At 35.2% G+C, this 14,495-nt stretch overlaps 2 protein-coding genes across 2 annotated transcripts in view; both read left to right on the forward strand.

The window, feature by feature from the left end:
* Positions 1-14,495, forward strand: part of LOC140753299 (rotatin) — a 39,104-nt gene that overhangs the window by 9,783 nt on the left and 14,826 nt on the right. Inside the window, exons 19-22 of the mRNA XM_073087801.1 lie at positions 83-352; positions 1,478-1,698; positions 5,761-5,905; positions 6,409-6,539. Of these exons, the coding sequence (XP_072943902.1) occupies positions 83-352; positions 1,478-1,698; positions 5,761-5,905; positions 6,409-6,539 (767 nt within the window). The remainder of the gene's footprint in view (positions 1-82; positions 353-1,477; positions 1,699-5,760; positions 5,906-6,408; positions 6,540-14,495) is intronic.
* LOC140753297 (cytochrome P450 6a2) lies at positions 8,994-12,309 on the forward strand. The gene is made up of 2 exons (XM_073087796.1): positions 8,994-10,823; positions 11,493-12,309. The coding sequence occupies exons 1-2, from the start codon at positions 9,509-9,511 to the stop codon at positions 11,654-11,656; spliced, it is 1,479 nt and encodes a 492-aa protein (XP_072943897.1). The 5' UTR covers positions 8,994-9,508; the 3' UTR covers positions 11,657-12,309.

Genomic DNA, 14,495 nt, shown 5'->3' on the forward strand with positions numbered 1-14,495 from the left:
ATTACACACTAATTCCTATAAATGGAATAAGTTAACAAATGTAGTGCTGGTTATCAAGATTTTACTGTTCAATTTGTTTTAGATGGAACCATGTCTTGGATAAAAACTTCATTCATAGGTAGAGACGCAGTTATAATTGCTCTACTTAGCAAAGAAAGGTTATTCCCCCAACAAACGTCTCAAGAAGATATAGAAATGACGCAGTTGCATATACATATCGTCAAAATACTGTTAAGATGTGTGATATTGTTGGAGCATGATGATGGCTACGATTCAAACAGGATGGAGAGTCTGTTGAAGATTTTGTTGGCTTGCTTGGAGAGTGTTGATTTGAAAAACTTTCATATGCTAGGTAAAAATATTTTTTATTTCCTAGGTAATTGCTAGGGTGTAGAATTAGTATGGCTGAGCTGCGGAGGATTCGATCCGCTACACCTATTTCCATCGTGAAGCAGTTTTGCGTTTTGGTGGAAGAGTGTGAATGCCGATTGACTAAAATACGAGATGCCCATCTTAGTCCACAGAAGTGGATACGTACCCGTGATCGTGGTAATCACTAACTCTCTGATGGACCGCAAGCACCTTTGCTAGTTCAATCTTAAAAAATAAATCGCTGTATCATAGTAGTTGCATATTTTATGGTGTATTAGTTGATGTTTGCTATTTACATTATAGACATTTGAGGCATTTTATGTAAAACAGGGCATTTTGCCTTATGACATAATTATAAGAAAATCTTATCGTTAGACGTTTATAGTGCTTAAGCGAAGCATAAGCACTTATAAGTGGTAATATATGAGCAAGCACTGTCAATACTATCCTTATCACAATTCCTGTTACCACTATCTATGATTTAATTGCTACCATATCCTTTGTGTTGGTTCTAAGAGGCTTCAATTGTACCGATATAAGGTGTTAAAGTAAGTGCATTTTCCTGGATACCTAAACGAATTGATAAGGTGTGTGCAACACGTGCACAACACGTGGTTAATAGGTGTCAAAGGACGGGGAGGGTGGGGTTATTACGCTTCTTATTGATAATCAATCTAAGTTTTGCTTACCAAAGACCGAAATTTGATAATACGAAGTAAGCAGGAATTGTCGTTAGGATTGGATCGAGGGTGTAATAGTAAGAATATGATATAGTTAAATAAGTCTTAATTTATAGGATACCTAAGAAAATTGATAAGATGCGTCCGTTAGTGTACCACTATTGGTGCTGCGGGGTGTGTTAGAGGAGGATGTGGGTTGGGGGTAGAAATTTTATAGCGGGGAAGCTGCTTCATAGTCGATATCAAGTGTTAAGCTGAATAATTTTTCCAGGATATCTAAACCAATTACTAAGATGTGTTCGTTATGTGTACCATTCTCGGTACTGTAAACTGTCAGAGGAGGGCGATGGCGGGTGTTGGTACAAAGTTGCGAGGAGTTACTTCATGGCACCAATATGAGGTGATAAGCAAAGCTAATATTGCAGGATACCTGAACGAGTTAATGCGGTGCGTTCGCTACGTGTATCACTGTCGGTACTGTGAGGTATCGGAGGCGGGTGCGGCGCGCGGGCTGGCGGCGGCGGGCGGCGCGCTGGCGGGCAGCGCGGGCGGCGCGGGCCGGCGCGGGCAGGCGTGCCGGCTGGACGCCGCGCTGGCGCTGCTGGCGCTGCTGCGGCACGCGCGCGCCGCTGACGTGCCGGTGCAGGTGCGCGACTATTATGTGTTACATGAACCCTTTCGGCTTTTTATACATTTCAGAGAGAATTATCATAAAAATATATATACTTTATTGATCTTAACACAGTCATATTTACAAGTCGCGAGACCCCTGTACTTGGTTCTAGAACTGTGTTACAGGTACCCCGCGGTTACAGGTTTTGCGGGCGGCAAGAGTGGGAGCTCGAACTGCCCGGCTAGTGACCCCGGGAAGGACGGCGGTATGTGTGGTCGCATACCGTCGTGCCCACCAGACGGTGTGGCGAGCGTCAAGCTCACCTGAGCAGAGCCCGATGGGGCAACGCGCTAAGAGGACTCCGGTTGCGTTCCTTTGGAGATCCCGGAGTTCTCTACGCAGCGCCGAGGACGGCCACCGGGGGGGTTTTAGTGCGGTAAGAATCCCACATAACCCCGTGCCGCTCCCACGGCATAGGGTACCTTTTGAAGGTTTCCCCCTCGTAACCAAAAAAAAAAAAAAAAAAAAGGTACCCCGCTCATCCACCGGAACTTCATAAAGTGTGTTTAATTATTCAACAAACATGACATTAAGTTTTGTTAAAAAATTACATAATTTTAAGCCTTAACTAAATATAAGCGAATGAATGTACATATTATGTAACTAGCATTTTATGAATGAATTGAATGAATTCGGGACAGATAATAAATATTGAGTTTTTTTTAACTTATTGTAAAGGTAGGCGGACATGAAGGCAAATTGCTTCTTTTTAAACTTTGTTCGACATAGCGGGATCTGAGAGATAGGGGAGCTTCTACGTTTACATTGTAGAGGGTTGAGGTATGGAAGGTGTGTAAAATCAGAATATAGGGATCTCGATTCATTTGTATGGCTCATTTTTTTACTTTTTAGTATAAATAAAAGCGTCACTTTATCCTGTTCGTTATAGGTATCGAATGTATGTGTCGAAGTCCGATAAACTGCTCCCGTAGTTAACTATTTAAAGTTTATTTATAATATATTAAAATTAAAACATAAAAAATGCTGAGCAATGCGAATTAGCCGGAACCTCCTGTTTTAAAGAATCACCCTTCACTGGTTTATCGATATATAGATGTTGTTCGCTATAAACCGTACAATCGATTGTATTATTGATGATTATGATAGTGTGATTCTTATAAGACTGTCAAGTCTGTCGATATAACATTTCATACAGTGGCATCTAAAATTTAGGTCAATAGTATCAATATCATGAGTAGCACAAGCAATAGTATGAGTGATATAGGGCAACTAGATCGGGCATCGATATCATCGAAACGCTATCTATTTTAATGCAACCCTAATGTCAGTTTAATATAACTTAATATAGCACAAGATAGATTGTGTTATATAATATTATTTTGTTAGTGTGTTGTTCATATTTTCAATTATGAATCGCAATATCACACTTATTATCTCTGACGAACTTGAACTCTAATAGCATATCTAAAATGACAACTTGTCTCTTATATGTAATCGCACTATGGATCTATCTGTAATTGTTCAATTGATACTTGAAAATCCACATACGTGATTTAATAGAATAGTGTCTTTAAATTAGTTTATAGTTTTTTGTTTTTATAATATAGGAGTAGTAGACGACAGTAGGTGGGCTGAATGGTATCTGATGATGGTAAGTGATGATGGTATTAGATGCCGACCTGAGGTCGGCTAGAGATGCGCCGCTACCTCTGAGTATTAAACTAGATAGCCTCGGAAGTGTGTATCCCTTACCACACCGTTCAAACCAGAATAGGTGTGGCGGCGGTGCCGCCGGAGTCGAACCTCAGAGGTTTTTACCATCTTCAGAAATAGGAATTCCATTTGGAAACGGAATGACCGACGTCATAGTTACTTGAATTATATCAGACCTTACTGCATGTACTTATCAGTAATTTCATTGAAATTTTCATCATTCACATCAAGATAAAAATATGCAATACCTGAACAATGCAAATCTATATTACGTGCAAATCCGTGCGTTGCTGACATGTCTGTTGAAATATAACACTTGAAATTTTGAGTAATTCTTTTGTATTTATGACTCTTACATATTGTAATGCTTCATGTGTTTAATAATACCTAACATAATATTATTCTATGAATAAGTGTTTACTGTGATACAGTTGAGTCTATTTTATTTTATTAGGTAGTAGGTACTCCCCGGACTTTTATTTCTTTGCTTAATTACAAGTTTATTTTTTTTTACTTATGTTAAAAAAGACGAACCCACTGAGTTTTTTACCGGATCTTCTTAGTAGAGGTCGCGTTCCGATCCGGTAGTAGTTTAAGAAAATATTGTAACTGACAATTTGTAAGTGCCGCTGTTGGCCTATACAAAATAAACATAAAAAAAAACTTATTTGGGAGTTGAATTATGTAGTTCAAAAATGTTGCACATTATATATATTTACATACTACGAGATGAACTGGAATAGATGGCTCACATTTGTTTATCAAAAGTTTTAGCTGTAGAATAATTGTTCTTTGTGTCTTGTACCGGCTATTGTTTGCACGTCGCTGCAGATAACAGTTCACGGTTTCCTCACCATTATTATTATGACTCTAATGCATCACCTGCTCGATATAGGAGTTCGCTGTCCGACAAACGTTGAACTTTATAGGATGTTCAAGCTTTTTATGAAGCGTTGATAAATTCTATCAAACAAAGAAAACTAACACTAACAAAAATATGGTAATGTTTTCTGAGTTAGCCTAAATGAGGTTATCGTGTAGAAGTAATATTGTTATGTAGTATATATTATTTGTTTACAAATAGATAGTTGTTCAATTCTATTATTGTAGCAAAGTTGATAAGGACTTGATAATATCGGTCCCAGATTTGAGCTGACAAAGTGGTATAGGCGTGGCCACGTTATCTGACAGCTAGACACTTCAGCACATTTTGCGAATAACATTTTTATCTGTGAATGAAATATTTATAAATCTTGTTCCTGTCTTATTTGATAGCCGTTTGTTGAATAACGTAGAAAGATACCGCTAATAGCGGAAACATGCTTTATTTGTATAATTTATGGGTTAAACACATACAGGCTATAAATTGAACTCGACAACGATTTATTGTAATCATACTAGTTTGCATATGCATGTCATTTGATTTGTTTGAGTGGTACATATTTTCTAATCTGTAACATAAATATGAATAACGTTTATACTTGTGATTTCAATTAAACCAAGAGTATCAAGAGAGAAAGTGACTTAATTTTTGCTGCACATTTAGCTGCAGTTTCCTCATATATGTAAAAAATGTAGTCATTTTAAGGAGAACAGAATTCTTCTTAGTAAGATGACGCGACATCACCGCCACCTCTACTTGTACTTTATCATATGATACCGTATTGGTTTGAAGGGTGTGGTAGTACATAATCACATACACGAGACCCTTTAAACATAGTTTATAAGTTGCAGCTGCAATGCATGTATGACCGACTTCTGGTAGGGTTGCAATTCTATTTGAAATTAATTAAAGATATTCATGTGCAGTGTCTTTTATTGCCAACTGGACAGCATGTTCGTATATTAATTAATACTTTAATAAAAAAATCTTAGATAGTTGGTCGTACCTTTTTGATCAAAAACAGACAGGCCAGGGGTACGGTCGGTGGTACGGGGGGTCTGTCATGAATCTTGTAAACGTAATTTTATATTAATTACTATAAAAGTATTTTATAGTAAATTTTTATAGTAGTGTTTGCCAATCAATACAAATATGCACAATAAAATCATAGATATCTGACCAGCTTGTAATTGAAGGAAGCCATTAAATGGCTTAAACGGCTGACGATGTGTCAGCCGTTTAATGGCTATCATGGTGTAATTTACGCGGAACAATGCCGACATGCGCAGTTAAGTGGTGCAAAAACACGAAATCGAAGAAAAAGTGCGGAGAAATATCGTTTCAATCGTAAACGATTTAAAAACTACATTTTTTAAATATTTTTCAAACACGAAAATAGATGTCAGTGACAATTTGAATTGTCAAAACTGGTTACATTTTCGTCTTAAGTAATCTTTACTAATCTATGATTAAAACAGAGATGGAGCGAGTATTGGAGTAGCGACGTGTTTCGTGCCTTGGCGGGATGTATGGCGGGCGAGCGCGCGGAGCTGCGCGGCGCGGCGCTGCTGGCGGCGGCCGCGCTCGCGCTGCACTCGCAAATGTTGCCGCAGCTGGCGCAGGGTGGGTACCGAGCTCCACTTGACGAACAAAATTAACTTCTTTTTGTTTTTTTTTTATTATTTTGACTTTGGTTATGTCTTTGTTATTCTTTATTATTTTGACTTTGGTTATGTCTTTGTTATGGTTATTAGGGCTATCGCGAATTACTCAAAGATGTCGCTGTATATTTTGATCGTTACTTCGGTGTAATCGGGATAGTTGTTGTTGATTGACGTGAGAAAATATACAATTGACGAATTTATACGAAGATACGTTATCATTGTTATGAATAGATGAATACGTGTATACAAATCTCGTTTTATGTCATGGTACAAATGCGGGAATCAATATATACAGGTCTTTTTACATCATAGCTCAATAATACGATGTACATACTACGTTGGGAGGTGTCACACCTCCGAACATAATTATGTACTAGATAGTTATGAAATAAAAACAAAATGTGAGTTGATGAATGATTACAATTTGCATTCGGAATTTTTAAAGTATTTTCTTTTGTGCAGCTATACCAAGAGAGTCCATATCACGGTATGCATTAGAAATATTCTGCAACCCCGAAGAAGCGAACGTAGTCCGCGCTGCGGCGGCAACCCTGCTCACTGCCGTCACAGCTCGTACATCGCCACATTCACAAGTAAGCGTTGTAAAGTATTTTGCTAACTTTTTCTTTTATTAATGGCGCACACGTGTGCTTCTTGCTTTATCTTTTTTACATCCTCGCATGGTATTCAAACGTTCTTTTGTAATTGTGGACAAATCCATATGTGAAATTTAAGACTAAGGATAATCATAGTATGTTATTTATGTTAATGTTAAATTGAAATTGGTAAAAACGTAAGAAAGGAAAGAATGTATGTCTTGGGTAGTCCAACGACGACACTACGACGATATTGCTATAAATATTTGTTCAAAGAAGTTGATTTTATTATAAAAGCAGTTTAAAAGTTGACATGGATCAATATTGGTTTGAAAAAATACTGTTTAAATACTTAAAACACATTGATTATTTCAATCAATAGTAATCAGTAGGACCTAATAAAAAAGATATGAATGAATCAGTTCTAATCTGTCGTTGTGGTCAGTGTGGTCAGCGGACAAAAGGCGTCTTATCAGCGCCCATTTAAAGGCAGGACTGTTATGGTCTATTATTTATATCAACCGCTGCCATTCGTGGACGGAATAATGAGGACCACCTACGATGTTCTGCGATTTTGAAGTACTTACGATTATAATTATTATTAAAATGTATAATGGCTAAATTAAAAAAAAATCAAAATATATTTTAATAAAAGTAATTTTCATTGATGTAACTGTCATTATGCATCGTTTATAATGTCTGACTTATTGAAAAGTCCTAACGAAAGTGGACGATTCACGGATTCACTACATTTAACCTTTTGTATATTATTGCAGTAAAATTTTATTGGAGTATTCTTTTACTGCCTTATTAGAGATTTTTTTATTTATATGCTCTTGCGCGTAGCGTATTGCACAATTTTGTGGTCAAACATTTTTGGACCTCAAAATCCATAAAAATATATTTTTTTTTATCTATATCCATAGATAAAAATTGGCAGCGTTATCCAGAATAATCGTGCTTTCCAGTGAATTATCAGGATACAATTAATATATTAGTAATATTACTTTAACAGTTAGTTAGTTAGTAGTTAGTTAAAAGTACACACTTTGAAAATCATAACAAAATGTACTTAACAATTGATTTCAACATAGTTAGATCAAAACAAACTAAAAATAGTTAGTCATACACGTACACAGTCATACATTCAGAAAAAGTACCTCCCATTCGACAGTTTTAATTACAGGTTATGATAAATATAGGCAAATTGTGACACGTAGTACAATAAAAACTATTAATCTTCATTGTTATTACTTATTGTTCACATACCATGAGGTTTTGTATTGCGCAAACTTGTTCGATAGCAATATTTGTTTTCTTTAGTATGTACGTAGGTATGTTGTTCCTTTGTAAAAGTTTGTTGATAAAAACATATTATTGTTGATGAGGAAAATTGCGGTATTTTTGTATTTTAATTTAATGTCAATTTTATCTTTCTTAAATATTAAGCAAGTACCTACTTAGTAAATACTAATTATACAATTAATTATCAAGTGGGTACGTTTTTGCAGCCTTCGCAGAATTTTATACGCAAATTATAATTTCATAAAATGAAACTTTTATGAACCTGGTTTTTATTACATTATTTTTCTTACGACGAAATAAATTTTGTTATTATTTGATATTCGTATCAATGGTTAATGTCAAAATAAATATTATAAATTTATTTAGTCACTGTTAAGACATTTTAAAATATATTAATAAATATAACTGGTAAAAGTTCAGATTTGAAGTAAAAAAGGAAATTTGACTGAAACATTTTCGATACAAATATGACGGCGGATAGTTTAAATTTTAATAGGTATCTATATGTTTTTATTATATCAATAATATTAAAGGAGCCAAAAAATACGATGATAATTTATAGGATGACATGAAGAATTCGTAATATAGTGCTTCTCATAACTTGGTTTCGTTTCGGAATACAATGGCCGGAGTGTTGGCACTTGTCCGACTTTGCCAGGGCACCTAACAGTTTAGTTCCAACGTACTTAGACTAAATTGTACTTTAACTTATAATTATTATATTCATGAATGATTTTGTGTAAATGAATTATAATGTTTTGGAAATACATTTACATCTAAATGGTTGCTCGTACACTATGATTTTTAATGCAGCATAATTAAGTTAAAAGGTTAAAGCTAAACAAATTTCAATTCAATTTGCATAGAACACAAGCTGAAGATTTTTGACATCAATCCTATTTTTAGTCCTAAATCTTAAGATTATTAATGTATTAAATGCAATAATTACAAACCTAACTTGAAAGTTAATGGTAGCCAAGATGAGATTAAGAAAGACGTATCTACGTGTAACTTGATTGTTGAATGTTAATCACATCTGCTATCAGTGTAAAAAGTTGTAGCATCGACATCGACAATTAACATTAAATTAACATTATTAAATTCCATTCCATATTAAAGGCCTATAACAATTAAATGACAATACTTAAAAGGCTGTATCTTGTGGCATAACAGTAGTTTAAGTATTTCAGAAATGTGTTTTTCAAGGACATGTAAAGTTTAAAAACTCATCTGCAAATATTATAAAATTCGGATACCTAATAAATGTAAAGGAAATAGCTAAGTAATATCCAATAAAATTAATAAAAAATGTCACCGCTGAGGTGTATTGATAGTTAATAAAGGAAGCTGTGGAAAACGCCCTGAGAGTTGACATGCGGGTATATTCGAGTCACGGGCATGGTACGTCAACATATATGACCTTGGGGCGGCGCGTAGAGCTTATCTTGACGTTCACTAGCGATACGGTTCATTTGATTGCTGACCGCCGGCCGCAAGTGCCGCGAGCGGCCACTCATATGCATACATCGAGCACGCGCGCTGTTTTGTTTACTTACTCATAAACGAATCGCCGCGGCCGCGAGTTCACTTTCGTGCAGAGGTTTAATGTTCCCACTGTTACATTTACATCTAATTACAATTCACGGACCGACTCAGTGAAAATGTGGATCAGTGCATTATTATTGGCGTTCGTGCTGTTGTTGTTACTTTTGTTGACGGTTTTTCATTACTCGACTAATGGGAGAAAATACTGGTTACACAGAAATGTTCCCTATCGGGAGCCGTGCCCCATATTTGGAAACTTTGGTGCTACACTGACGATGAGGCGGAGCTACGCTAAAATGCTAGAGTACTTTTACGAAAATTATCGGAATGAAAAATATGTTGGTATATTTCAAGCCAGGCGGCCGACGCTGCTCGTGATAGATTTGGATATAGTTAAAAGCATACTATCAAAAGAGTTTTCTTGCTTCAGTGACCGCTTATCTGTGTCTACGGATACACGACGAGAACCGCTTCTCCGCAATTTGGCTAACATGAGTGGAGCCGAATGGAAAGCCATGAGACATATAGTGACGCCGACTTTTTCATCCGGGAAAATGAAAGCGATGTTCCCACTTATCGTGGATTGCGCAAATATATTGAAAACAATTCTTATACAAGAATCGCTACAAGACGTCGATATACCCAGCGTTATGTGCCGATTTACCACTGATGTTATTGGTAGTTGCGCTTTCGGCGTAGATCCAGGATCCCTAAAAAATCCGGATTCACCCTTTTTGATCATGTCGCAAAAAATGTTTAAAACCGACCGCTCGACTATATTGAAACGTTATTGCCGCGCGTTTTTCCCAAAGTTGTTTAAATTATTGAATCTCAGGACATATTCAATGGAGGTGGAAACCTTTTTCACGAATATCATTAGACAAGTTTTAACGGAGCGGCGTTCTACCGCCGTTAAGCGGAACGATTTTCTCCAACTTATGTTAAACGTCCAGCAAACTGAGACCGGATTCGATATGACAGATGCATTGATAACATCGAACTCCTTTATATTCATGCTGGCCGGTTTGGAAACCTCGGCAACTACTCTGTCGTTTTGTTTGTATGAATTGGCCAAAGATGTAGATCTGCAAGAAAGTATTAGAAAGGAGATTGTAGAGTGTTTGGAGCAATATAATGGATTGAATTATGAGGCAGTGTGCGCCATGCGTTTGGTAACACAAACAGTACTAGAGACTCTTAGGATGCACCCGCCCACGCCTCTCACCACGCGACTCTGTACAGCGCCATGCACTCTCACAGGCACAGATCTGAATGTTAAAGTACGAGATGCAGTTCTCATACCAGTTCAGTGCATACAGAGGGATCCAAGATATTTCCCGGACCCGGACAAGTTTAATCCTGATCGCTTCAAGGATGACTCGAGTCCGCCGGGATTTCTAGCGTATGGCGAAGGACCAAGGAGTTGTCCAGGTAGGTCCCAGTTGTTTCATTCATTTTATATACTGTCTATTTAATATGGTTTTGCTCCTAAATATTTTATTATTTATAATAGATAAAAAAATCTTTAAGAGTACAATAGTTGTTTTCATGAAAATTATGAAACTAAGTCTAACTGAGATGTTATACAAACATTTACAGAATGAGAAGGAGCAACATTTTGCTTACATACCTTCCAATAACTAGAGTCAGTTGTTTCAAAATATACAGCATTGTGAGTTTATTTTCAAACACAGTGTATTTGATCTTTCCGTCTTAAAAGCGTTGAAATTACTTCTCTGGAACTAACAAGTTTCCGTTTTAACGATGGTTCTCGGTTTTTACGTCTTGACTTAGTAATATGTAAATAATGTAATTGTAAAACAAATACCTTTTGTATTGCAGCTAATCTTACTTTGTTGTGTGCTTTGCGTGCATTTGCATGCATTTTAGTAAAATAAATTTCGATAATGTTATTGACTTTACAAAAAATAAATAGCTAAGTATATTTATTTTGCAATAAGTATATTGATTTTATTCTTACATTATTTTGTGGATTTAAAGAATTTATAGCACGCATACTCATTATTTTCCCAAAACAATTACAGGGAGCAAACTTAAGTTTTATGTACTGAATATTTAAAAAAATAATTTTGTTTGCAGGGGCACGATTTGCCCAGTTGACGGTGGTGGCGGGGTTGGCTGCCATCCTTAGCAATCTCGTCGTGGAGCCGTGTTCCCGGACCACACCAACAATCAATTACGACCCCAGAAGCGTCATGCTGAAGAATAAGGGTGGCATATGGCTCCGATTTAAACCTATTTAAAAATAGATTAGTTCGTAAGAGTTACCTTTAAATCGCACAACTACATATTTTTTGTATTTTCGCCTTAAACGTGGTATTCACGGAATCCTAAGTAGGTTCAAGGTATCGTAAGCGATTTTACTCGATTGTTTCTGAGTAAACAAAACTCTTATAAGATAATTCGTAATCTTATCGCGCATTGCTGAAATAACTCTTTAATTAGGATTTATTATTATGATAAAGTTTATCAAAATGAATTCCTGGCACTTTGTGAAAATACGTCCATAATAAATGTATATGAAGAACATATATCTTCAATTTCTTTAGAATTTCGATATTTTTTACACCTCTGTAAATGTTAAATTTTCCTGACAGTAGGGAGCACATTGTAAGATGTGTGTACTTAATGATAAATATAATAGTAATGTACCTAATTGCATTTGTGGAAACTACAGACTGTAAACCACATGAATGTATAAATAACTATTAGTAATTTCGCCTATAGCATAGAATATAATTACTAATAATATCTAGTTAAGTACTTATTTGCAGGTAAATTAACATTGATCATTATGACATATTTAAACAGCACTGTATTAAACAAATTTTATTTTTAATTGTAAACTGTCGTTACATTTAGATGAGTCTACCATTTTAAAAGGGCGATGTTAGTAAAAAAATGTCACTTACGTAATGCTATTATCGATATTTTCAATAAAAATAAGTTTATAATTAACTTTAAATTAAATAATTTTACATATAAGTATAAAAATTTAAACAAAAACCAAATCTATAACATGACTTTAATCGTATAATTATATCTTGGCCGCTTTCGAGTTTACAATTATAGATATAACGTAGGAACCTGCAAAGTATTTAATATTTTTATACTTACTTAACTTTGTATAATATTATATAGTATATAGTATTTTAGTATTGTATAATACTAATTATTATGTCCAAACTCCCGGTAGTGTTTCTTTCGCACATACGTAACAAGATATATAAGTAATTAAATACATGGCCAGTATTCATTAATGTTTTAGTTTTAATTCTATGTTTTTAATTTTAAAATTTACTGACAATATCTTGTAACATTGTAACGTGTGAAAATTAAAGATTTATTTTTAGTTAAGCAACCATTTCATCGAATATTTATTTATTAGTTAATAGGTTTAAGAAATAAATGTGCATTGTGCATGGTCCTATTAAAATTTCAACTTTCACAAGACGTCTGGAAGATAATGGTGAAAGCAACTGTTTTCTAATGCCTAGGACCGTTTTAGGTGACCATTAGTCAGACGGTGATTAAGCTAACAGTATCTCATATAATATGCAATATAAGATACCTTTCATATAAAGAACACCTAAAGAAACTGTTTCTCCTTTATGATGATCTCCTTATGATTTCCGTAGGCAACACCTTTTCTCTTTTATTATTTTAATGTACACTGGCATAGAGGCATTTATAAACAATTTGGCCCAAATATATTTCAGATATTATACGGAACTAACCAAGCTATAATGAACATTTAATATAAGGAGGTTTATATGTGGTACATTTCAACTTATTTAAGTTACAACCCGTAAAAGACCCTATACTTCTTTACATCGTACCTGATGTACAATATTAAATAATGTCAGGTGCGGTTGGAATGGGATTGGATTATGGAGTGATTGGGATTGAAAGGTTAATGTAATGGTTATAGTAAATAAGATAAAATTTTAACTATTTTCATGCTTCGGGGGGCACGTTAATCCGACGGTTCATGTAAATAGTTAATTGCTTTTTAACCTAATTAGTTATTAAGATTCTGAATATGGTTTCGCATGGCTCTGCACGGTTTAGCTGCCAACCGATATTTTCCTGCTCCTGGCCTTGAAAGTGAGAGACCTGTGACCGTCAGAATGGCCGGTCACTACCCATATTTTACATCGAAATAATTACTAAGAGTTGCTACCTAGTTGCTACTAGTTGCTATTAGTTGCTACTAATTGCTACCTTCGATTAAAAAAAGATAAACTACTTTTTAAGGTGACCGGCCATTCTGACATCAGGATGGCCGGTCACCTATCCAGTGAGAAGAAACTGCGCAAATAAATAGAGTTTTTTTGTAATCAATAGTTGCTACCAAATTGCTACCTTCATATGCATCGTATTGGATTAGTCCTCCTATATTAAATCCGTAATATTTTTTTTTCCTTAAAAGCTATGAAGTCCAATACGATGCATATGAAGGTAGTAATTTGGTAGCAACTATTGATTACAAAAAACCTCTATTCATTTGCGTAGTTTCTACTCACTGGATAGGTGACCGGCCATCCTGATGTCAGAATGGCCGGTCACCTTAAAAAGTAGTTTATCTTTTTTTAATCGAAGGTAGCAATTAGTAGCAACTAATAGCAACTAGTAGCAACTAGGTAGCACCTCTTAGTAATTATTTCGATGTAAAATATGGGTAGTAACCGGCCATTCTGACGGTCACAGAGACCTGTACCTAACATTGGAATGTAATAAAGATACATACAGCCGAACACAGAACCATAGAAAAATACCATTGGAGCATGTTGTAGTTAGGTGGAATCATTCGATAATTTATAATTTACTGCATCCGTTCTTTTGTTATTTCGGAGAGTAATTTGAGTGTTTGTCATTATACTGAGCGTCATAAAATTATGATGTGAAGTCTAGCGTGGTATTGTTTTTGTATACCATTGTATTTCAAGTACATTCGTATGAGTAACAAGAAAATGTTTTGGTAAATTTGATTTTATAATTTAAACATAGTGTAGCTCCCATGAATTAATATGTTTAGGTATTTATTTTAAAAATCCATAATTATTGTATTCTATAAATAAA

The sequence above is a fragment of the Epargyreus clarus genome, unplaced genomic scaffold (assembly GCF_041222505.1).
Source record: "Epargyreus clarus isolate Ecla_fem2 unplaced genomic scaffold, WU_Ecla_fem_2.2 ptg000026l, whole genome shotgun sequence".
NCBI classification, from domain to species: domain Eukaryota; kingdom Metazoa; phylum Arthropoda; class Insecta; order Lepidoptera; family Hesperiidae; genus Epargyreus; species Epargyreus clarus.